Source organism: Anomalospiza imberbis, chromosome 2, assembly GCF_031753505.1.
Source record: "Anomalospiza imberbis isolate Cuckoo-Finch-1a 21T00152 chromosome 2, ASM3175350v1, whole genome shotgun sequence".
NCBI lineage: Eukaryota > Metazoa > Chordata > Aves > Passeriformes > Viduidae > Anomalospiza > Anomalospiza imberbis.
Window position 1 is genome coordinate 96,976,954 of NC_089682.1, and position 27,197 is coordinate 97,004,150.

A 27,197-nucleotide genomic window follows, 5' to 3' on the forward strand; every position below is an offset into this window, starting at 1 on the left:
TAAGAACAACTGCTGAACTCCTGGCATCAAGGTTTATAAATACCAGCTTCAGTTCATAAGCACTGAATTAGAAGTAATTACTGGCCTAATGAACATCAAACAGAAGAGGATGAAGAGATGCAGGCAACAGATAGTTTAGCAAATGAGATAAAAAAGGTGGAGGACAAGTAAGTAACAGAATGCAACTGGCAAGCAAAGTGGAGGAAAGCCCATAAAACATGCCAATGCATTTGAACCTCCCTTCATGCTGTACCTTGCTCTAACAAACAAGCTCTTCCTTGAACTCAGGACCATGGGTCCAGAAAGGACTTGTCTGGGTCACTGAATCGAGACCTCCCAAATACAGGCAGACACATTAATTAATAAAGCTCCAGCCCTAAACCCTAATTGGTTTTCTTGCCCTTGCAATGCCTCTTGAAAGGTTAAGATTTGTCTAACAGAGCTATCTGATGGTTTCGTGAAGTGTGAATGAGGCTAAGGCGAGGCAAGCAAAAAGAAACCAGAGACTGCTGCTTTCATGGGACAAAGATGCCACTGAATGACTGCACAGGAGCTACAGAAGCAAGATGTTAGCTCTCCATGCTGAACAGACTGGTGAGCCAGGAGAGTTAAGAACGCCTGCAAGTGCTGAAGGCTGCAAGCAGCCACATTGCTTCCCATCCTTGTTAGCCTCAAGAAACAATGATCCTTTTTTGCTAAGAAAAGTAGAGAGAATTGCTCATGATGCACACAAATACATGCAATCACTTCTTAATGCCCCTTTGCCAAACTGTACCAAAAAGGAGATTCCCTCTGGGCACTACGAGCAAATTCACTTCCTGCACTTGTTTTAAGTGAAGATGTGCAAATGGATCTCACATAAAGCACATACCAGCCAGTAAATACTACACAACTTAAGTCTATCATCATTAATATTGTATCTGCCAGCTGCCAGTTGCCAGTAGGAAAAAGCCTGATCTGGATCAGATATAAGCTTGCTTCTATTTCTGTCAAACTGAACCGTTTGGGGCTTTAAAATTTATTCTGGCTGTGGGGTCAGACAATACCTGATCCCGCTTCTGAGGACAGAATTGCCTGTTCTGCAATGCTGGAAGAGATTTAAACTTACATAGGAGCTTTTTAATGAGCACTGCATACATTTGTGCTTTCTGGCACACAGCTGCATTGCTTTTGACATGGTACAGGATTAGCCATGTCACGGAAGCACAATCTCTGGGAAGGATCCAGCTTGTCGGTTGCTAAGGGCAGATGAACCCCCTGGAACAGGATCAAGCCTCCACCTCCCCCGGGGAATAACCTGAGCCCACAGCCACACCATCAGGGGACTTTTTTCCTTCTTCATTCCATAAACTGGTGCTCCTGCCCACATTCTGGAAACTCTTGGGAAGGAAGGGATTGTGGACTTAAATCGCTCCAGGCTGACAAGAGCCCAGCATCCCTCCTCCCACTTCTTACACATGTGCTGCTGATAGGATGATAGGTAAATTTTCTCCCCATCTGTCAGACTTGGGTATCAGCCAGGTATGTCCTAACATCTTTGCTTTTTTTCAGTGATTAATCAGGGATACACACCTCAAGAGCTCTGATGTGGTCAGACAAAGCCAAGCGCTGTCAGAAGCCCTGCATCTGGATGGCTGCAGGTGGCATGAAAAGGGCCGTACACCACAACACTGCTGTCACCACTGGCAGTTATCAGTTACTGCAACCTGATTTACTTTCCCTAGTCAAATTTCCTGTGAGTGAAATCATCTCATCATTAGGCTCATGAACACCCACTAGAAATAATTTTATGTCTACATCCTATCTTTGATTTAAAGGAAAACATGAGACCCTTGGGCTAAAGATGAATGAAATATTTAAGAGCAGGAGAAAACTAAGTAACCATTAGGAGTTTTGCCTCAATTTATAGCTAAGCTACACAGTAATTAACTGATGTCGAAATGACTCTGTGAGATGATGCTTGCTAGTATGAAAGCAGAGAGAAAATTTCAGCATCCTGAAATACCTCTGTCTCTCTTCAGCTTAAAAACTCAGCTTTCTGCATTTACTTAACTTCTCAGCTAATAACTTTGTAAACTTACCCACATGCAGGTTTGCCAACACACCACACCACAATAAGAAACACCGTTACTCTTAAAATAATTAAAAATTTGTTCCTGCTCTTTGAAAGGATTTCCAAGTTCAGGGTTTGCTTGCTTTTGTTTCACATTTTAGACTCCCCACCCTGCTTTCTCTGAAGGATGCCTTATCAACTTCCTAATCAAAATGATTGTTCATGATGGGATTTCCAACTGGTCCTGCCATTCACACACAAGGACTTGCCTGCCAGAAACAGGGTTACACGTTTCTGCAGTGGGGGCAGTGACACCAAGACCTGTGCTAGCTGAGACATCAGCCTGGATGGTGGGGAGGCCCCTCCAGCCTTGCCAGTTCAGATCCACGCCTGGTGATGGGTTTGGTCTCAGAAACACAGATTTTTATTGTGATGGAAGTTTAAATGAAGCAGAAACATGGGATGCCTCACTAAGCCAGAAAGGGTCATCATTGCTGTTTCCAGTAAACTCCTCTCTGGTTGATTTCGGTCCATGCTGGCATACAACAGATTAAAGACCGTCTCCAGCTGCAAGTAAAGCTGCTTTGCACTTACTTCCATTACAAATGGAAAACAAAATACTACCTCACATGTCAAAATGAACATTAACAAGAATCTCATTACTACTGCTGTTACACATGTGTCCCTGTGTCTGCAGAGCATGAAGGATTGCAGTAACAAACAGACATTTGCTGCCAAACTCCTAAAAGGATGGAAATGGAAAATATGGCTAAGTAAACTGTATGGCACTCATGTTTGAGCACAATACACAATTAATCTGCCAGCATCAGAAACACTGCAGTTATGAATACTGACTGCAGTGTCTAAAGCATAACTTTGGACCCTTAATTTTAGCATACAGCATAGTTCAGTATCTGAAATATTGCGAGAAAGCTCCCGACCAAGAGCAAGTCTTCTGCTCTTTCTTAAATTGAAACGGTCTCAAATGTCTCTGATAACAGATGCATCTGGGCAGATCAAACACCAAGCAGAAGGAAATCATCTCCATCCTTCTTGGTTTCTCTTGGAAAATTGGTTTTACAACTGTGGAAGTCAGCCTCACACCACAGTTTGATGTTTGAAACAAATGAACATCCCCCTTCTTCGAAATTTTTTTAGAGAACAGTACACCATCATGGACTTAGCAGGAGAGCATCAAAAAAGATTGCAACAGACAACATTATGCATTTTTAACGGTGGAAGCAACACTTCCAGACGCAGATGTACAGGAGCTACTTAAAAATTACAACTTCAGAGACTGTGTTGTACTCAGGTTTATTTAATGCATTTTAGTAAACAAAATTGTGTCTTTACAGACCTACCAAATGCATATGAATGATGCTATTCATGATTTCCTTCTCCTAAGCTGGTTCCTACCATATAAAGTATACATATGGCATTTTTCTTCCTATTTTAAGTTCATTATAAATGCTTTATGCATCGGAAAAATGCTCTGAGTGCACCTATCATATTTTTGATCAAAACAGCTTGGTGCCTGGTAGGGGCAGCAGAATTGGTCGATTTATTTCATAAAACTTTATGTACAAAGCAGCAGTATCCATGAACCTAATGGTCAGAATATAGAGTCTACAGGGGTAATTTTTATTACAATTTATAGCAAGATTACCCATACTCCACAGTTTTCAGATTTTATTAAGATTTTATGGGACTATATGGCTTGAGCAGTTAACTGCACCTAGCATGGTTATGGTTCACAAAGAATGGGAACTGGCACTGAATGCACGGTGTAACTAATCTAGCAGAGAATATTAATTACTATGATCCAATCAAAGGCAATACTTAAAATAATTTAACAGTCAAGTAATTTGCCATAAACCTGTAAAATAACAGCTATATGGAGAAATACAGAGGTAAGGGAGATCACATGGATGTAATATGTGCACATACTTCAGCAACTCTGTCATTAGGTTGTATACATAAACATACAAACCCATTTTTTAAACAAAGGACTTTTCTCTTTCTAAGCCATTTCAATGCCAGGAGATCGCATCTACACAAAAAAGGAAACTACTAAGACTACTGAGATTTATGTCTCACGGAGCATCCAGTATACAAACACTCTATCATCAAAAGTAAACAAGGAAAATAATAAAGACAGAATGTATTTATTATTAAATAAAATACTGTGAAACTACTACACAACAGTAGCAGACTGTAACTTACACACTGCAACAGGCCAGAGATATTTTAGACATTAGGAAGCTTCCAGCAGGTTGGTCCAAGGCACAATAAAACCCAAGGCAGAGAGAAAATAAATGAGAAGTTTTAGGCATGTGTTTCTGCTGGATCCAAATTCATGGGATAAAAGCAAGCAGATCAAAGCTCAGCCCTGGTGAGAATACAGAACTGAAGGGCCAGAGGCATTCTTGGCATGGAAGGCAAGGAACTAACAGCTTCCAAAAGGTGCAGGGACTCAGGATACGTCAAAAGAGATTTACTCATCCTGCTTATGCTGGGCTTCGCAAATCAAGTTGGAGTATGCCTGTACTTCGTTCCCTTCCTCAAATCCCTCCTAGCTGAAAACGAACAATGAACATCAACATGAACAAATCATATTGATGAATCGTAAAAGAGCATTTGCTTCTACAGAGAAAAAACCCAAGTATGCCACTAGTGAATCACTAGAAGTAGCACTTTTCTGGAAATTTAAGTAGAAGACTGTTTAGGAAAGTCCCTATAGTTAACCTAATCCATTTTGTCTTAAATCAACCTCCTCAGTTTCAAATACCACAGCATACCATAGATCCTATATTTTAACTTTCCACCCTGGCAAAAACTACTGTTTTTTCTAGCTCTTAGATAATGTGCACCATCTTCAGGAGCACAGGTTCCACCATGAACACAAGCCTCTCCTCCACCTGCTTCTCCTCCTGGCCAGCTATTGCCAACCTGTTCCTGCTTTCCCAGAACCACTAGTGTTTCTTCACCTGAACCAACCAAACAAGGGGGAGAGAGATCCAACATTCTGAGGGGCAGCAGGGGGGGAGGTGGACAGGCTGGAATACATACAGCCACAGAAGATTTTTGTGCATAACAAACGATGGTAGCTAAAGTAGAAACTCCCAGCCTCGCTGCAACTCAAATCCAAAATAACCATCTACTAAAATGCAGAAAGGATAATCGCTCCACATGAAACAAAAAAGGCAACACTACTGGTTTTAATTAAAAGTCTCTTCCATAGCATAATTTATACAAACAGACCATACAATCTGACCTCTAAACATATGGAACATCTTAGTTTCTATCTTTGTACTACAAATTGCATTTACTTTTGCAAAATAAACTTTACAGTAGGCAGAAATAACAGGCTGTACTTTAAAAAAAATAAGGGAAGCGGATAATGTAATCCAATGGTACTACCTGTTTGAAATAACAAAAAATCTGCAGCAAAAGATACTGCATTTACTACTTATCAATATATCCACAGTGAGGAATATGCCATGTGCAAACTGTGAAAAGACAAAACCTGTGTATTTTTGCCAGGTCTATGTACAGATATAACATAAAAATAGTCCAAGACTATGTCAATACAGCTATTTATGTACAAGGGAACCAGAGAAAGTTCAGTTGGCAAATTTAAATTTATAATGTTCTGACTGGTGAATTTTGCAAGTGATTGTACCTTCTGAAAACATAAAAACCCGTAAGAATGAGACTCCATAAATTTGATTCCAAAACTCCAGAAATATCAAAGTTGCACCAGCTCTTCATCCACCATTATCAGTAAGGAGCTTCTAAAAGGCTCTTCAATGAATGCATTAACTCCTCTGAACTACAGAAAACAATTTTCTGTAATATTGTATTTGGCAAAACCTGCTGCCACAGAGACATGATTTGCCAGTAGTATTCATGGATATCTGCTGAAAGCTAAGAACAGTGGTCCAAACTAAGCATGACGTTCATGTCATTAAAACCCTGAGGTTCTACAGTTTTTCACCAAAAAACAAAAAAAAAAGAAAAAAGCTGGAATAAATTTTTCAGCATAGAAAATACTACTTTTTTTTTCTTCTATGCTCAGTCTCAGGAAGAGTGGAATAGTTTTTCTTCTTGAAAATTTCCTCTTAAAGAAAAAAACAGAGAAAACACAGCAACAGCTTGAAGCAGACATGCAGTATAAAAAATGTTAGTCTCAATGGTTAACATACAGACAAACTTGGAGCAACTGAAGATAGGGTTTTAAGGGAAACCATCAAGCAGTCTTATCTATAGGTGCTGCTACCTGCTGGGCCTCTAATTAAACTTTTAGCAATGCTGCTAAACAGGGAGCAAAAAAAAGCAAGGAAAGAGTTTTTCTGGGACTATAATACTGTTTCATGGAGTATTTTAATGTACAATAATGCCTAGTCATCACCACCTAATCCTCACATAAAAAAACCTCCAAGCACCTTTTAAGGCTGTGACAAGAGCAGTGACCACTGAAGGAAGTGAGCTTTGACTCTGCCATGTTGTGGGGTGGCAGAGGGCACAGCCTGGCCCCGTGGTGCCCATGAGGACTCGTGCCTGGCTCCCTCCCCCTCTGTGCCCGACAGCCCTAACGCATTACTCTGCTTTGTGTGCACGAAAAAATGAGAGAAGAAGGTTGTAAATCCACCATGCAACTTGCACAGCCAGGCAGTGCTGTGGGGGCTGCAAGAGACCCCGCTGCTCGGGGGATCTCCCCTGAGTGTGTCCTCCTCAATGGGTGGACCAGGGGAGGAAGGTGCATGGTCAACAAGGGAGTCTGCACATAACTGTGTGTTCATAGCTGAGTGTTGTGCTGTTAGCAACTTGTAGGAATTTACTAAGCTTTGCAAATATTAAGTGCTGTATTACCGACACCGAAAATAGTGCTAATTACCTTCTAATTAAACATTGTTAATAACTTCCTAAAAACGCACCAATCCTGGTTTTGATTTAGACTAGGTTTTTAATCCTGCAAAGGCACATCACTCTGACATAAGGGTGCTCTCTGATGGGATGCTGCTGGCACCTTGTATATACTAGGGCTACATGTCTTCAAAACAAAAAAAAACTTTGCAAGCAAAAAAAAAAAAAAAAAAAAGGGAAAAAAAGGGAGAGAGGAGGCAGGAGAGACAGCAGAAATAAACAGCAATCTGGGAGGCAGAAAAGGAGAACTGAGACTCTTCTGAACGGTGGTGAGACCAAGAACACCATGATGAATGGCACCATGGAGAAGGATGCACAGAGGCAGAGCAGGAGATGACACTATACGGTGGAAATACTAATGGAAAAGGAGGGGCAGACAAAGCAGAGCTGCTGAAAGTGGCACTCAAAGAGCAGTCAGCAAGATGGGAAGGACTAGAAAAAATAGAGAAATAGAAAAAGACGGGGAAACAGAAGACAAGGTAGCCACTTTTTGTGCCAGAGGGAAGAAAAAATTCAAACAGAACATGAAGAAAGAACTATTTGCTTGAACTGCCTAAAAAGGCAGCCACCAGGAGAGTTTTGTCTGCGAGTGAGAGAGAGAGAGAAAGGAGGACTGGGAAGCATCAGGGGAAGCAGAAAGCCACCTGCACAAAACACCTGGAGACAGTATTAGAGGGATGGTGACAACCTGAGAAAGTTTTGCAAAAAAACTAAAAATTAAATGGTTCTAGTCAAACCTGGAAGGAAGAGGAAAATTCAGCATGAGAAAAATAAAATTGGGAATAACAAGGAAAAAGCTTTTCTCTATGCCCTGTTTCTTGTATTTGCTCCACTCAGCATCTGAAATCTAGAAAAACAGAAGAGGTCTGAGCTCAGGTCTGATGTAATTTTCATTAATTTTCACATTAAAAATATCTCTTTTCAGGAAAGTGCCTTAGTCTCAATTGTGTGAAAAGGGCTTAGATAAAGGTTAATGTAAAACATAACTTTAAGTGCTTCCCAACTGGCACTCCTGGATCATCAGCGTCATCTCTGAATTAGCACCAATACAGGAATAACACAGTGATTATGCTGCTGATGCTCTCTGTGGATCAACTGTTTCAGTGTGCATATTTTTCTGTTTCTGAAAATTAGCAGCATTCATGTAAAGTTGAAAGCTGTGACTCTAGATGACTCCAAACCTGCATTTGTCCATCAGCTGGTAGAGGATTAGGAACTAATTAAATTTGGCAACAATGTCCTGCTAGGATCTGTGTACATTTATTTTTTGTTATCAACACAAGAGCTGATCATTGAATAGAATTTAGTCTGCACACATATTAAAATATTTTAATTGGTTAATTGGTGCAATATCACTGTCTTTAATTATTGATACTGTTTTGCATTAAAGAATGAAAAACACGCCAGCAGAGCTGATAAAAGATTACTACCTAGAGTGGATTGCTGCCCAATTTACTTCTATTGTATTTATTTAAATTAACCCGAACTTCTTAATCAAAAGTATTAGGGACAACAAAGTGAGTACAACTCATGAGAAAAAATTAATAAATTGAGGAACTGTTAATACCTTATTTTTCTTTAACTGTGCATTAATAGATGATGCAGGGGCTAATGTCCTCTGCCAATTAGAGCACAAAGGCCATACTGTCAGGGCAGGTCTGAAGCCATGGAGTTCACTGGCTGAAATTCCTACAGCACATAAAATTCTGGAATTTTGTTGATGAAACTGAGGCAGTGAATTTCCAGTTTTATAAGATCAGGAGGTGCTTCCTATAGAGGAGACTATTACCACAGCCAACTAGCACCTTTGAGAAGAAAATAAACAGGAAATTTCTCGATGAGCTCACAGTTAGGTGCACCTTAAAGCTCCAAAATCAAAATACAGACTAAAACTTTCCTTTTTCTGTTTGTTTGGGTTTTTTTCCTAGACTAAATGGTACAAAGTACTGATTTTATTCATAATTTCTTGACATAAAGGCACACAGGGCTAAAATTACATCACTGTATGAAGTGTAATAAAACTTAAATCATCATTTTGAGGTTTAAAAGTAGACTCAGATCAACAGTGAGTTCATTTCCTATGTCCAAGCCTACTGAGAGGGCACAATCCCCACTTGGGTAGTGAGGGACCAGTAGGAGAGTCACAGATTAACAGACAACAGGATACCCCTAAACGTCTGAATGACCCATCACTGTAGTCCTGTACAATAGCACACAGTTGCCAGTTAATGAAAACAGATGTAAGAGGTAAGAAACAAGTTGTTGAGACCTGCTCACTATGCAATTAGGAACACAAGAGATGCTACAAGACTAAATGTCCTGCAGTCTCATAAGCCCCAAAGTAAGGTTATCTGTCAGTATCCTCCCTTTCTGCCTAAAGCAATACCTCATTTCACGGGAAAATTACCATATTTTATTCACTGACATGCAATGAGCCTTGAAATGAGTATCTCATTCCTTTCCTCATATTCCCATCTTGGTCACTAATGCCCCCTTTATAAAGCTGTGCTTTCAAAGTTTCTGGACACGTCTGTTTTTTCTTTCCTTCCTCCACCTCACTATCCCTAACAAGTTTTTGCTCCCTCAGTAACTGCTGGGTTCTCATGCTTTCTTGCTTTCCAGCTCCGCTTTCTGTGTTCTTTGGACACCTCAAGAGTGTATCCATCCTTCTGACATGTGCCTCTTCCTCCCTTCACACCTCCATGTGCCTCTCGGGTCCTGTGTCTGCAAAACTCATTCCCAACATAAACACTCCGGGTGGCTTCCTTCCCTTCTGCTGTTTAATTTGGAAGAAGAAACCTAATTCAAAGTATTGCACTGCCACTCCTTAAGCTTAGTAAAACCTACTTCTCTGCATCTGCTAATGCTCTTTGGTCCACAAGCCTTTCCTTCACACATTGCTACAGCCCGATGGTTGCTTTCTAGTTGCTGGGGAACAAACCCTCTGACATTCCTCCCCTTGCTAAATCTGAAACACCTGGTGAGTTTTCCATGTTCATCTATGATGTTTTATATATTGTCATAAATATTATACACTGACATTTTTTCCATTCTCCTACTTCTTCAGCTTCTGGAGAGGACTTACTTCTCTCAGGACAAAACCTGTCACAAGTTGTGTAAGCATCTAACACCACTGCTGAACCCAATCTTAATTTAAAAACTTAATTACCTGAAAGATTATTTGGGATAAGACTTTTAAAGGTTCCTCCCAATCATGTAAGTTGTATGTCTTTTCAGCAACAACACCGTAAGTGTGGAAACTAACAACTTTATAATCATTATGTTTTTCTCATACAAGACCTGTTTCAGAGATGCCACAGATGCACAAAACTGGCTCCACTTACCTTTGACATGGCTTCTCCCATCCTCCAACAGTGGTACTACTATAGTGTTGTTCATATTCCCAGGTGATCTCACAGCTGTATAGACAACAGGTACCGACTGTACCACCACGGGGATTCGGTGCACATGACTCATTTTGTTGGACTGCAAGTTCATGGGACTTGAAGGTGGTACTGGATGGATAATGTGCAAAAACTGCTGGCCTCCAACACCAGATGCAGAGGCCACAAGAGGACCTGGAGTTAATACTGACGGTACAGATGCTGCTGAGGAGACTGATGTTATTACTGTGGGGGATGAAGCTGGCCGACTGGAAGAGGAAGAAGTAGAAGTAGAAGAAGGGGAGGAGGCTGATGCTGTCATGGAAACCGGTGAAGATGAAGCTGCTGTAGGGGATGACCTGGCTTTGTTTATTGACAAATCCACTGGTTCAGTCTGTGTTTGGAAATGGTCTGCAGATAATGAATCCTCCGTGGGGTCGGCCTTCATGTTGTTTAGTAACAAGGGTACAGCATCCATATCTGGGTAGTTGTGGACGTTTGGAGACTGTTGAGGAAGAACAAAGGGACGTAGTTACACATGTGGCTAAAGATGACTTGCACACCCAGTTGCTAATGCATACTACCCAACTTGATCATGAAAGCCACAGAACTTGTTTTCTTTTCTTGAGTCAGCTCATAATTTTGAAGTACAAATCATGTTAGAAAGCACAGACAAAATATTTGAACAAAATATTAAAAAGAAAAAGTATTCTACTGCCATTTCTTAGAAAGTGTCAGGATTAACAGTACAAAATAATCCTGCTTCTTTGCACTATGCAAAGTCACCAATGACAAAAATTTTAGTATCTTCAGCAATAACAACTATTTATATTGACAGAACATTTTTTCCCCAACATCTAATTCTAAACCACAGCATTACTCTCTTGTGTCATCATCACTCAGACATGAAGAAAAAATGGTTACCACCATTTCTCAAACAACTTTCTGCATGCTCAAAGACTAATTTCCCCCCAGTTGTCTACTTTTTTCTAGACTAGGCAGACCTGGCTGCTTCTTTCTGTCACACGTCTGCTTTAAAATGACAAGCCTTAGTACCTGTTTGCTTTTAACAGTGATCTTTGAAGTTTTGTCCACAACTTTTCAGAAGGTGGTGCCTTATGCTACCCTCAGTCCTTCAGTTCTATGTTTGATTTCTGCACTCTGAATGGTCATTGATAATAAACTTACGTGTCAGTACAGAGACACGCATTTGTCTGATTGCCCTGTCAGAATGAGCAATGGTTACAGCAATTCATTATTCTGAACTAGCCCATTAGATAGCCTTCCCCATTGTTATTATTATTATTTCCATACTAATTGAGAACAATTTTCCTGACTTCATGAAATAATTTTATGCTTTAGATCAATTCTTTCAAAGCTGGTTGAACTAAATTTATTCTAGAGCAGTACCATCTGCTATTTTTATAGTTTTCCCTTATTTCCGTCATCAAAGAGGTTAATAGAATTTTTGAATAATGCTAGACCAAAGACAGATCCCTAGAGAAGTTCATTTGATATATCTTTCCATTTTGACAGTACATCATTAATAACCGGTCTTTAATGATGTTTTTTCAAGTAATTTTCACCAGGCAGAGCAAGGATGGAAATGCCCATCGATAATCTGGTCACAAGACAAAGCACAGCTCTCAGCTCCTTAGCTAAGGAACTCCATGGCACTGCACTGCAGCAGAGCTTCTCTACAGACAGGCATTCACACAGTGTAGTACCAAACCACAACCTCACACCTCGCTGCTCCTTCAAACCTCACTTGACCCAAAACAATTACTCCCTGTACAGACCTAAGCAGCTCTAAATGCATTAACTTGATCTCTAGATTATAGTATTTACTAAGTATCTAAAAATATTAAGTCAGAAATATTTAAGCTAGAAATATTTTAATGCATCTACTGTCAATAAACTAACAATCAATCAAGCTATGAATTCCCTCTCTGGTTTTTATAATCAACTACATTAAATATTTCCAAGGAAAGCCCTCCTTGTTTTGAGTCAGAGTCAAGCTTCAACAGAGAATGAAATTCTATTGAAAAAGAAAAATACAAACACTTATATTGAAAATTGCAGTAATAAGGACCTAACTGGATATTATTTCTGGCATGCTGAAAGATTAGATGTTCTAATACATCTCATCTATTCAGCTGATTTAGATTGGTTCTTGGATCTGACATTTCCCCCTATTTGAAAGCAAGAACATCTCTGGAATGTTCTCATCCTCTATTCATACACAAAGCAATTTACAATAAGGGGACCACCATCTAAATAATGGATTCACCTGAACCCTGCATCCTGCTATTCTGCTGTAATACAAGTAACAAAAGCAAAATATACTTTTTTATAAAGACAATGGGAAATTCTGCTAAAAAGGACACAAAGTGAAGAACAGGTTACTTTTCAATGCACATAACCCGCCATGAGTGACAAGGCTACGTAAAGCTCTTCCTCAAGAAGGCACACCTGCCCATAATTGCCAGGTGATGATTCCTGGTAACTTCCTCTGAAACACCTTGACTGTTGTCCATAATGAGATCCCCCACCATGACATCATAAAGACAAAACCATAAACATACGTGGCACAGGAAGTTAAATTGTCAAATCTTGACAAGTCTCATCTATATGCACTTGGGTAGATAGACTGGTTCTGCTGAACTGAACCACAGGTACCACAGCAAAGTGGAATGGGACACCTGCACCTGAACCGTCATAAGGCCAAAGGCAGCATCTCCTATCCTAAATGTTTGAGAGGAGAGGGATAAATGGTATCAGTTTGTGCAAGAGAGATGAGGGATCCCCTCATGCACGTGGCCACACAAGTGTCATCTAGAAGCATGAATTGCCAGCTCTAGCCACAGTGTAGATAAATCCACCATGCAAGAAATCCTATTGCTTTACTCCAGGTTTTCCCTGGGTGGCAGAGGAAGATATCAGGTTGACCCACTGCCACAAGGGACTCAACACAAGGGATCCACATAGATCTCAAAAGCTATTTTCAAACAGGGTGCATCTGCCCTGAAGTCCTACCTGCCTTTGCAGCAAGCAGCACTAGGTCCCTCACAAGAGGAGTAGAGAACCCCAAACCCTCCTGTAGCTGATACCACACAAAGTATTTGTTCCGTGGATAGAGCTAATGGTCTTTGAGACAAAGCACAGGTCATGACTTACAGATTTTTCTAAATTGTGCTAAGAACAGGCCTTTGTTTCATTATAGTAATTACACCTAGTCCTTTGGGAATTTAGAAAAAAGTAACACATAACTTCAGACTATCATACAAATCACTTTCTCTTTTAACAACTCTTCTACATTTACTTTTGTTTGTACATTCCTTACATTCCAGATATCCTTCCCTAGGTACTCTCTTCTTGTCCAGAGCTGCTGGATGGGCCACACAGTCTCTGTGTACTATGGTAATGCAGTTGATATTATTATTTCAGTCTTCAGTAGTGAAACAAAGCTCAAAACCTTTACAATCCCTTCATGAATATCTCCAAAGAGGATGACAACTGGCATGCCCTTCCATAGCTGCCTTTCCCTGACAAAACTCTAAGACTAAGGATGCCCTTTCTTTGGTAAATTCAGGGTGTGACTGATGTTAGCTAACATTACAAGAAACAGCAAGATCCTTATCAAAGCAGGTTTGTATGTCTCATATTTAAGACAAAAATTGTAAGCAAGTGCTATATTTTCTTCTGCTGGTGGTAAACAAAGAGATCTACCCCAACAACTCACACTGCCTTACAGGGAGCTACCAGTGGTATATGTTCCTCCATGACCTCAGATTTTATCAAAGCTGCCAAAACTCTATTTAAGCAGTATGTGAATCAAAACTTTGAACATAAAATTTATCTTTTTTTTTTTTTGGAAAATGGAACATATAAGTAAACTTTTCCCAATGATGACAGCTATTCCAGAATGAGGACTAAGGGAAGAAGAGCAGGAAGGAAGCCAAAAGGAATGGCTGAATTCTCAGAACACTATTTCTCTGCATCTCCCACTAATGTTAATAACTGAGAAATAACTGTTCATTTCCCTAGGCACTGAGTGTTGTTGTTAGTTTTATTTAATGGAACTACATCTTTTCTAACTGAGACGATAATAAAGCTGTGGCTGCGATATTCAGTGTACCTTCAGCCATTCTGTCAGCTCAACTGGAAGGAAAACAAATAGCTGTGGTGTTCATTTCTTCTGTCTCTCCATTCTCATCTAGTGAACTGGGCTTCTTGTGGTGGTGTGGGCTCAGAGGATTGCTAGTTTGGGCATCTGAAGCAGGATTTTCCTGTCTGGCTCCCAAAAGCATCTGTGTTGGTTTTGCAAACTTCATTTTGGTTTTAGGAGTCTAAACTCTGCTGCTGAGAGTCTGGCAGCTTTCAGAACACTTGGTGGCTTAGAAAGGGTTCATCCTAAGGTCCCTGTAATTCAGTGGGCTGCCCTGGACACCAGCCCAGACCATAGAAATACAATATGAGGGGTTACATCTCCACATGGCCTCCCTCATCTCACTGCTCAGCCCACTGGTGCAATGGAGAGGGACAGCTTCAGCCCTGCCACCAGCTGGAACTTGGAGACAAATCTCAGCAACGCATGTCTCTGTAACACTGCTGTTGTATCCTTATGCTGTTTACCATCCACTCCAGTCCAGGCTGAGCCAGAACTGGAAAACAGGTAAGGATAGCTCCCTGCTAGAAAAGGCTTTTTAATAAAGCTGCAGCCTCTATTAATCAATGCTCTTGGCTCATGCTTTTTGTGCCTGACTTTTTAAAGCTGTACACCAGTATTCTCTGCAGTGCTCTGTTTCATTAGCTTGTCATTAATAAATACCGCCAGGAACATAACACGTGATTTCCCTATTCACAAAGATTTTTTTTGGCTGAGTAAAAAAGCATTCCTTACTCCTTATTCCCAGACCATTAGGGAAAAACAACCAGTCTACCTCGCAACCCGCCACAATACCCAGAGCGAAACACAGTGACGCTGTGGCTGGTAACATCCTATCTGCTGGGCAGCCATCCTTTCCTGCACAGTTCTTCTTATTTAAAGCCCCCTGAATTTCACCTCCTCTTAACTTACTTGTGAGAAAATTTTGCAAGAGCCCCTTTTGACTCTACTCTTATTCTACTCATGGCAACTCCTCTGTGTATCAGCATTGTCTCCTACCCTAAAGAAGCCATGAAGAGCTCACAGTTTGCACACAGCTGAGGTTAAAACCAGAGAAAAAGCAAAGATCATATTGTTGTCAGCAACTCATCCTGATGCCTTGCAGTTCACCACCTTCACAGGGTACTAAGCCACAGTGAGCCTTTAATGCTTGTGGACTTCTACTGAGTCCACACAACTGAGGCACACAACAGAGTTTATGAACCTCCAACAATCAGCTGTCAGTTTTTGAAGTGCCTTCCTTTCTGGCAGCAATCTCCCAAGGTCAAACATTTTGTAAGAAAGCATACCAAAAAAGCTGTCCTTGATGACGGAAACAGAACAGACTAAATTTAGCGTTTATAAAATAAGCTAGCTTTGAGGACAGGAAGTTAAAAAATAAATTGCTAAGCATTTAACTCTTCAGTCAAATCACACAAAACCCCTTCTTGGTTTTCATTGTGCTCTCCCACCTCATTCTGCTCCAGCAGGAGCAATTTTAGACAAGATGATTTTGTTTTGTCAGTGTTAAAGAAGACTGAGATAAGAAAAATCATACTCTATCTGAAAAGCTCCCCATAATTTTAACCACAACATTGCCACCGCAGCACCAGAACGCCAAGGCTCAGCAGTGCAGGCATGCAGTCTCTCCTGGGCAGGCAGTGCAGAACGTGTGCCCAGCTAGAGCAGCTTTCAGCTCTGGTCATGATGCCTGGAAGGTGAAACCTTAATAATGAGAAATACTGTGCAGGTCACAGATTTTCTTACACTTCACAGTAAATGAAAACCAATGCATTTTAAATTACAAAACCCACTTGCTCTAGAAGGAGTCATTTTGCTTTTGCATAGCACACAGATGTGCTTACAACTCTGATGCCATGAGATGAGCAGGTGGGTTGGGTTTAGAACATGGTGTATTCATCTTTTGTACACAGTTTGCTTTTAAAATGGAATATTTTCCTTATCTTGCTTGTGATACAGTAGAAAGTTCATGCCCCTGAAACCAACTGCAGTTCTGTAGGTCCTGGCCATGAAACATATCTGCCTATGTCAGGTTTTGTCCTACCCCACCCCATAGGCACTTGATGAGCAAAGAAGGTTGCAGCTAGCTAGGGTCAGTAGCAGCCTGAGCACTTCAAAAAGCCATGTAGGTTATGGCTGAAGTACCCAGCACTTTACTTAGTGCCTTTTTAGGGCTTATTTTGCTAATCTAGGAGTGAATTTTCTTTGAAGATACAGGAAGAGATGTTTTTCAAAACCTCTTCCCAGCATGAGAAATTACCTTCACAATATTCACTTCTGCCTGAAAATCCCCACTTTAACCAAAGCAACAAAATACTCTCAGAAAAAGAAGTAATACAACCTGCAAAAAAATGAACTAAACAACCTCTACTTGAAACACTCTGCTATTCCTCTGAAAAGATGATACATCCAAGACTCAACTATGCTCAATTTGAGATGAGACTATTATTATTAATCTATACATGAAGGATCCACCAGAACAATGGCGACAGACAGCTGTATAAAGGCAGAAGGACAAACACGTACACAGCTGAAAACTAAAACTGAGTAAAATACTTAATTTTGTTTCCACATGCTAAAGCACCAAGAGAACAGGCATTTCTGCCTTTTGCTCAAGGCTGCTCCTGTAGGCTTTTCCAGGCTCACAGAACTGCTCAGCTTGGATGCACTGGAGAAACACAGGAGGTCGTGCTGAAGAACAGGACAAAATGCAAGACAATGAGACCATTCTGCTTCCTTTCTGGAAGCACAAATTAAAATGTGTCTTACTGTCAGTTTTCAACAAATAGTTGCTCAGGGTCAAGGTTAAATTTGTGTTCCAGGGAAGAAAAGAGATCTGCAAGAGATGGCACTCCCAAGTAAGGCTGAGTCAGACTCTGTCACAACGACTCATATATTGAAGCTTTTATAAAAAGCAGCAACCGGCGCCAAGAAAAACAGGAGTTATTAAAATAAAAAAAGGCTCAATGAAAATGCATTTAACCAAATTGGAATTGATTCAACAAGAGAGACTGAGAGATACTCACTTTAAAATACTCATGATTCACTTAATGTATCATTATCTCTGCATAACACTTGGAAGTTTGATTTCAAAGTGGAGGTTTCCAACCCTCAAGGCCTAAAAAGAGTATTTCTATTCTCTTTGTGAGTCTGAAGAGGCTAAAGAAACTCTCCTAGCATATCCTATGAGGCACAGGTGGCCTTATTAGCTGAGTGTTGCTAAATGTGTAGAATCTACAGAAGATGCCCCAAAATAAAAAGAGAATTACCTAAGAAATGAGGAGACCAAATGCAAATCAACCATTCATGAACACACAAGCAGAATTGAAGCTCCAAGGCTGTCAACACTATCTTCTAATTTTTTCTGATCAGTGACACAATGATGTAATTCCACAACTATTTCAACATTAAAAAAAGTACCATGTGCTGCAACCTTTAGTAACACTTCAATTTAGGACTGGGAAAACAAATTAGAACTGGGGAAACAAAAGGAGATCCCTATGCAAACAGCATTAATTTTTAAACACGTTTAACAATGAGTGCAAATACATCTAATATGAAATTACTTATTTTTAAATAATACGTTTGCAAAAACATAAGCGTTAACATTCCTTTATATCCAGCTCTCCTGTCCCAAAACTGGCAGGTTTATCCAAGGACTGCTATAAAAGCACAGAAGGAAAATCTGAGTGATTACAGATTTCTAGGCCAAACAAACTAATCAGGCCCGGTGCTATCTAGTATGTAAAATATTAAAAAGATACATATCTTGAAAATGAAGACAAATTCTCAATACCTCAAATTTTACATGGGCCTGCTGTGATATTTCTGATAAGCAACAAAACCTAACAAAACCTTGTTCCCTAAATCATGAACACATTCCGAACACTGGATGCTCAGCTTAGAAGTTTTACTTCTATATGAAAAGTGTTACTAGAATGCTCTGTCAAAGTAAGAAGTTGTTGAAAGAAACAAATTGATGCTCATTGCTATGACACAAGTCTTGAAGAGAAACAAATCTAATAGAAGTGCAGTGCTTGCATTATTACTTTCTTAAGCACAAAAAGAGTATTAGTGATATAGTTGTATTCCTTGTACTGACACCTTTTAGATGTGAAAATAATTTCTGAATAAATGGTAGATCCATAAATAGTTGGTAAAGGGAAGGTAAAATACCAGGAAAAAATATTATGTTAGCCCAATTCAATTTTGTAGATTTAAAATAAGTTAGTTTGTAAAATTCTAGACAACAAGAATTCATACAATCACCTAGCAGCTCCCCTTCTAACCCTTCCCCACAACTTACACTGAAATCAATGAAAGTCTGAAGAAAAATTTGCAGTCAACAATTTTTTAAGATTTTGATGCAAAGTTTTGATATACATTTTCTTACCCTGCACATTACTCTGAAATATTTATAAATATACTAGCAAAAAGGACTATGACAAATAATGCATGAAACTATTATTTATATCCTTTAACCACCTGCAAGCTATCACTGAGTTCCAGGCAAAACTCAGCCATGACCAAACGAGCCTGGGAGCTGGACTCTGTGTACCTGGTAAATAGAGCTGATGTGGAAAAGTCACAAACGACTGGGCAGTACTTCTTTTCAATCATTCCTCATTTCTCAGTCTTGCTCTGAGGTATGAAGGTCTCCATTAACTGCTTCAGCACCTGTGCACCTACTGGAAACTTATGTGGTGGTGATGGAGGTGCCATGCTTGAAACTCACATCTAGTGTGTCATACTAACTCTACAATTGAGCTTCTCCATGTCGTTCCTCGCTTGTCATTGTTCATCTTAATTTCCACCAGAAGAATTCATTTTCCCAAATGAACCTCCTGTTGTTTACTATCCTTCAAGCTGAAGTTTAAGTTCATTTTGTTCTTCTGACCTCCCACCTGAGGCTGCACTCAATGTCGACATTTCTTCAGTAAAATAAATAGATGGCACAGAGACAGGTACAGTTAGGTCTGACTGAAATGAACCCTTTCAGTGGCGAAAAAAAAAAAAAGTGTTCACTCCAGAGAGAAAACATTTAAATCAAGTTTTACTAAAACTAACATTTTCTGCGGTCTGTTCCTCAAACTTATTGCTGGTCCTAGTAAAACAAACATGGCTGGTACTGTTCACTGGTACTGAGGGAACATGGCCTGAGTTAGTATATCCAAAACTTCTCAACCTCCAAGTGTGCGTAGCTCTACTCCAAGCTCGTTAACCAGGGTGAAAGCAGTCTGCCTCATTAACCCCCCTGAAATCCATGCCTGCTTCCCACTGTCACCTTCCTCTGGGAGCAGGCAGCACTGAGGTGGACATGAGCTGACTCCAAGGAAGGAAAAAGAGCCAAATTTATGATAAGAGTAACATTGGCTAGAAAAAAGACCTGCAGAGGCAGACAAAATGCAGAGACTGGGTCTGGAACTGTCTGAAAGGGGAAAGTTACCTAGTAAATCTTGGCTGGGAAGGCAGGGATACTACCAGCAAAGGGACCCAGGCTCCAAGGGGTCATGCCAAGTGAGTATGTAAATTAAAGAAATCAGGCACTTTAAATCCTACACAAAGCATTAAGTCACCTGATGTCACCTCATATACAACAGGGAGGCCTACAAGATGAAGATGAGGGTGGGAAGGAGATGGTGCTCATCCCTCTGGATGAGGGGTTGGCTGGAAAGGCTGCAGAGGTTGACTAGATGTCAGGGAGTGTCCCAGCCTGGAGAAGAGGAGGCAGGTCAATCTTGGAGTGACCACACAAAAAGGGCTTGTGCCCAGAAAAGCAAAATGCCCCACCAGTGCCTGGGACCTGAAACTGCTGAGGTTCACCATTCCTCTGCTGTCAGCAGACACCCCAGAAACCCGCTGGTGAAACATCCTGTCTCTCTGTGACATGCGTCCACAGAAAATGAAGACAAGAAATGCATATTGCAGTAATGGCCCACTAAGGGTCTGAGCAAAACTAGCACAGACAGCCAACCTCCCAAAGGCAGACCAACACTGCCCAAAGGCAGACTGCTTCATTGCTTAGGCTCACCAATGTTCTTTTAGCATGGCTTTTGTCAAAGTAGAATTGGGATGGCTATTTCTGACTTTTTGCCCTTAAAGCAAACAGTCATATAAACTAAGAACATGTATATTTGGGAAATTAATTCCTAATGCCTCTGGACTGGATTTTGATTCAATCCACTGTCCTGGTATATCACAGTTATAGAAGAAAACTGCTATTGTTACAGAAGAAAAAAAAAAAAAAACAAGAAAAAAAACCAAGCCCTCTCTGTGCACCTACTTTGAGTCTTTATATAAAGTTTACAGTTAAAAACAAAGTAGAACAACATATGGATTATGAGACGGACAACCCACTGACATCACACATGAACCAGCAGACAAACACTCCAGTTCAGACCATTTAATGCAATACTCTGGAGCTGACCATGAAGATTTCCTTGTTTCAGTTCTTATCCTATGACAATAATAATCACTTACTGATTACTGCAAAATTTTTAGTCTTCAGAAATCTCGTTTACATGTAGAGAAATCTCGTGTACATAGACAACACTTCCACTTTACAGAAGGGGAAATGTAGGGAAGAATCTCTAGAGATTTTCCCACACTACGATATCAAATTTAGAGTTGTAACAGTAGAGCTAAAACACTGTAATACTCAGTATAAAAATTAAATGCATTCTAACTATGAAACCCTCTTTATATTATTTTATTCTTTCTGACTTGTAAGGGCTGAATAGAAATAGCATAAAACAAAGTATCATTATTCAGAGTACTTCTCCTGCCCTAAAGTAAAGCCTGCAATGTGTATCTGTAACAACTTCCATTATTTGAAAGGCTCACCTCTGAAATCTGAGACAACTGTACACACTCAGTATTTCATTATACTTTTAATCTTAAAACAATAAACATCTTAGCAACTGAACTAAAATTAACTCAAACTAATTATTTTTTAATAGCCAACAATATTACAGTGATATTATACATCAGAAGAAACTGGGTATTTACTTGTTTTGCTCAGAACAGAGTTAATACAAAACTATGATCACCATGTTATCATTTATGGATGACAACACTTCAAGTTTGCTCTGAAGAACTAATTGCTTTTAAACAGAAAAAACATCAACTTTCAAAGAAGGTCTTTGTAATAGCTGCTTAATAACTTTTCATTTCCTAAGCTTATATAAATTTCAGAGTATATTACTATACCTAAAATTAAATTCTATTAGAGACAAAACAATTGGGTTTTGACAACAAGTAATACATATAAAAATGCCGTATTAGGCACCTAAAACTGAACTGTAGGCAAAACAATGCTCTTGAACCCCCCTTTAGAGATATGCATTTCAACTTAAAGAAAACTCCTTATATGCTACCCATGGTGACAGGGGCAACCAGACATAAGCTATTTCTCTTGCTTGTGAAAAGAAAACACGGAAGAAATGTAAAAGGAAAAAAGGAAGTTTTTATTTTGGTGCACAAATAATTTTTCAACAGAATAATTAGTTTTACTTCAAAGTAGAAGTTTCTATTTAAAAATAAAGGAAGAGAGGGAGAAGTAAATGTTAGAATGAACCATTGTTAATAATGCACATTGACCCATTTAAACTTTAGGTAAAGAACACATCAAGTATCTTCTGATCTTTTTGTTATTTCTTTACTGAATATAACCAACTAGTGCATTTGAAAGCAAATCCCCAAGTTTTTGGTTGACCTAAATCTTCCCTCCTTGCCTCTTCTTCACCCCTTTCCTTTGTTAACAAAACAACGTTCTGAACAAGGTTTTCTCTTGGCTCTTTCACTAAGAGCGCTGAACTCAGATGTCCAGGCAGAGGCACATGGGGCACCTGGGACGTCCTGGAGTGTGAAGGATGGCATTGAGCTCAGGGACAGGCTCTGGCATCCTCATGGGGAGGAACTGGCAGTGGCTGGGGTAGACCAGGGTATCCCTGAGGACACAAGCTGTGCAATTACCTACCTATGCCAACCCAGTAAAAGACGCACACAAGCACATCTTAGAAGCACACAGAGGAACAGAAGAAAAAAAAAATTGCTTTGTGCTGGTAAAAAAAAAAAGGTTCTGTAATTCTTAATTTCATTTCAAGTACAGACATAAATTGACTGCCTGCAAAGTGATGTTGTGTAACATCACAACAGTGACATCAGGATAAGCACTGTCACACTACCCCACGTTAGACCAAACAGGACACGTCACCTAGTACTGGTTATGGAACTGATGTTTTGCCACATCATTGATATCACAACCCATATTTAAGTAGAAATTATGGTTACGGTCTAAGAAGGAAGGTGCTTAACTGCGTGTGTCCATCGACTCTGAGAACTTACTGCTGCATTTTCACATGCATACACTCACATGGATACACCCTGCTCAGCAGTCAAGGCTCATGGGAAGGATCCAAGGGTACCAAGCATTTCCAAATACTCCTCCTGACTGTTTTAGGAGTACAATTGTTTGAAGTGCAAGAGCTGATCTCTACATGTGCACTGTCTTGCTGCTCTGATTCAGAAGGAAGACTTGCAAACCCAGTGTGCTTATTTACTTTGGGATAGGTGCATGAAATAACTTAAAAAAAGTATAGATTCAATCACTCTCTTTTTCCATTAACCATAAATATCATACCCAGCCAAATTCAGATGAGCACACCAAATACATCTCTGAATAGGCATACTCAAAATTCTTCTTCTTCTGAGACACAGTCACTATTACTCTTGTTGACATGTGGGTCTTATGCTTAAGCTATTTTACAGCACTAATTAGTACTGACAGCTCCTAATATATTACAAATTGAATAGGGGAATTCACACTTGGGTTTAGGAGCTCTTTTACCACTGAATTTAAAAGAGTATCTGTAGCTTCAATATATAAGTAATTGCATGTTAAAGGCATGAAAATCTAACAGGAGAAAACTATAGGCTGTAAAGTGCAGTTGTTTCACAAATGGCTTGGCATCTCACAACTTCACTTTGGAAATTCAAGACTTCTGCTGTCAAGCAACACAGAAGACAGATTTTGACACAGAACAACACCTGCATAGAAAGGGCCATGATTCCCCTGTGGAGCTGCTTGTGGCATGGCCACACTGTAACTGTGCTCATTGATTGGCTCAGGTACCTCCTTCAGAATGCCTGCACACTCACCCCTTTGCTCTATTTCACCTCTACTACTGCACACACTCACAACACAAACGAAGAGAATTGCAGGAAACCTTGGGTTGGAAAATGGACCTTGAAAGACCATCCAGTCAACCCACCTGCTGCGGGCAAGGACATCTTTCACTGCACCTGGTTGTTCAAAGCCTCATCCAACCTGGCCTTAAACATTTCCAAGGACGGGGAATACACAGCTTTTCTGAGCAACTGATTCTTGAGTCTCACCAACATCACCATAAAACTTACATCTCTTCCTTATATCCAGTCTAAATCCATGCGCTTTCAGTTTAAAATCATTGTCCCTTGTGCTGCTGCCACAGGCCTTTATTCATCTTTCTTATAAACCCTGTTTAAATACTGAAAGGCTGCAATATGATCTCCCTGGAGCTTCCCCTGGTACTTTTCTTCTCCAGAGTGAGCAACTCCTCTCTCATCCTTTCTTCATAGCAGAGTTGTTCCATTCTACTGCTCAGTTTTGTAGCCCTCATCTGGACCAGGTCTAAATGTTATTCCTCAACACAGAAATAGCTGATACAGAGCCAACCACTCCCCCACCCACCAAACTGGTTTTCTAGAGGCACAGTGACATAAATAAATTAAAATCATGCTCTGATAGTATATGTAATACCCTTTTGCAGTACTCTTCTTGCTGTTTCAACAGCTTGTCTACTCCGTGACTTGCAATCCACTACATAGAGTAAGATTGGCAGCTACTGCCTATCTTTACAGATATTTTGGCCATGGCAAAAAGCTCATCTTCTGTGTACTTCCCAAGCAACAAACTTCACAGTAACTGCTGCACCAGTGAAGAACCGCAGGTCTACTGACTGTGAACAGGCCAATTTTCCCAAGAAAGACTGAAGCAGGTATGGAAAATTCTGATGGCAAGGAAGGTTTCCCACACCCTCAATAATGACATGCTAGAAAAGAGTTACATGCTTCAGATTAACTCTATAAGAAGGAAAAAAAAATCCCCGACAGAAAAAGCCACATCACAATGAATAAAACCCTAACTTAGCTAGCAGGAAAGTGGTTTCTCAGGGCAGCAGAACATTGCACTGCCTGTCCAGCTGGTGCTGGGCTAAACCACCCAGCACCCTCACCCTCCCACTAGACTCCAGCAGTGAAGTTCATCTGGAAAAAGGAAGTTGGGAAAACAGAGTCTCACACCAACCTTCACTTTGCATTTTATAGGAAAATAATGACGCTGAGGAGGGAATCTGGAGTTCTGATTCTACATTATTTAGATAATCACTGGATGAAATCAGTGAAGTGTATTTTCTAAGCAATGTGTGAGGTGGTGTAAGCCTGTCTTCCTCTAGTACAGCTGTCAGCAGCCTCTGGCTTACGTGCTAAATTGTGGCATGTGGGTAGCCTGCTAGTAGCACATAGCAGGAATTAGATGCTAAAATAATCTGTCTTTCACAGAATCAAGAGATATCATTAATTACCTCTCTGGTAATACACAGCCAGTTAAGAGAAAAATCCTGCTGAGAACAAGTCTTCTGCCTAGCAAGTAAACTCTGATCAAAACATTCTCATTCTCTTGCTGCTGTCCCGTAAATCTCAGAACCTGTAAATCAGACTAGTTTGAAGAGGATGTATCAGAAGATCCCATCTCAGAACAACAGCCTCATAACTGCACCTCATAAATCACAAAAAGCCTCATAAAATAGAGCTCTCCTTGCATGCATGGGAGACAGATTTGAATCCCTTCAGGCACTGGTGCAAATTGAACCCAGGTCTTCCACATCATTAGTGGTTAAGTGACCCATGCTTCTAAGTAAAAAAGAAAGCAGGAACATTAAAAATACGGGGTTTCAGGGCATCTAAAACAGAGTCTGAGTCACAGCAGTGGAAATTTTAACATTTCAACCACAAGGTCAGATATCCTCAATGGGAGAGGTATACATCACCTCTGTTCGTAGTCCTGATTAGAGGCACACAGCACTGAGTTGCTCTACCTTTAAGGGGTCCACAAACACATAAGAACTATTTTAGGCCTTAAGAAATGCAATATATTATAGCTAAAAACAATGACATTCCTCCGAATTTTTGTAGTCAAACAGAAGAGTTAAGGATTTCACTTTTGAATTCTTTCAGTGAAACCCCTATAGATGGCCTACTTCAGGAAGAGATCAGGCTAAACACCCATTTATTTCGCTGTGTAGGCAATTAGAATAAAAGATTAATATTTGCCTATGACAAAGTGTCCAAGTGGCTAGCTGACATGGGCATCATTTAACACAAAAACGGTGCTGTGAAAAGGTTTTATAATCCCATTACAAGACTTTGATAGAAGGGCTCACAGTTCATATAAACTGAGGTGGTCTTCACAGACAGATGAAGTACTTTATCACATTTCATGGTAAAAAGAACTTTTTACATACATAGGACTACTCCTCAAGTGCACTAAGCATTTATGAACACTGTTCAACTTCAAACCCTGTGACTTTACAGCTTAGACATCCCTTTATATTTAACTACTAACTAATCCAGTGCCTGCATAGAACATCATCAATAGTTTTATTATCCTGGAATCTAATTACAAGATTGATCACCATTTTTTGCCCTTTCTCTCCCTTTTAAAATATGAGTTTTCTCATAGAGAATGAGAATAACAGTTTTATTTTACTATCTGTCATAGATATTGCATTTTATTAAATTCAAAGAAAGTTCATTACCATATTGAAAGGTCTTCATTTGGTCTTTACAAAGCCAGCTGTACAAGTCCAAAGATTTTACTACAGTGACTATGCTACATGAAGGAATACAACAAAGCTGATATACTTCTAGATTAAAGGAAGCTAATTTCATATTTTGATGTATAATGTGTTCAGCATAACATTAGATGATGAATAAGCTCAGTTACCAGTCCTGTGGGACACAGCATTGCTTAGAGTGACCAGGGCTGCTCCTGAACCAACTAATGACTCCTGTTCTGAGGGAAGCACTTTCCAAATGGCCAAGAAAGCCAGCTTACCAACCAATCCACTCTGACTATTAAAAATACATCCCAACAGGGTTGATAGTTAAAATAGTAGAGCCGTCTGCCTGCCAAAAAACCCTCAAAAAAATCTAATGTGTGAATCTGTTGAGGGAAATCTCAGGTTATTTATTCCTACTGAGGATCCCAAAAGAGAGAACATTTGTTTAGGCCAGAATTTGCAGACTGTACCCTGCTTCAGGCATCAATGCTCTTTTAAAATGCTTGTCATGATGTGCCTAAACATGAAAGATTTAGGAACAGCAGTAAGACAAAACCACCAGTCTTTTTATAGTATTACATAAGATGTAAACCTAAGAAAAGGAGAAGTTGGACAAGTAAAACTTAATTCATGCTTTGCCTTCATCCTACCTGTCTCCAACAAGTTCTATATACAGAACAATAAAAACACATCTGATTTTAGAAATATTGATTACACACCACAATTATGGTATTTCAAATCTTCCTTACATCCTAAAGTAACAGATACTACCATGCAGGGATATGTTT

The 27,197-nt window shown here is 39.9% G+C and overlaps 1 protein-coding gene across 9 annotated transcripts in view; it reads right to left on the reverse strand.

The window, feature by feature from the left end:
* Positions 1–27,197, reverse strand: part of KLF12 (KLF transcription factor 12) — a 229,750-nt gene that overhangs the window by 75,191 nt on the left and 127,362 nt on the right. For all 9 annotated transcript variants that reach the window (XM_068182323.1, XM_068182327.1, XM_068182319.1 and 6 more), the window contains one exon: positions 10,324–10,867. In XM_068182323.1, coding sequence (XP_068038424.1) covers positions 10,324–10,867 — 544 coding nt within the window. The remainder of the gene's footprint in view (positions 1–10,323; positions 10,868–27,197) is intronic.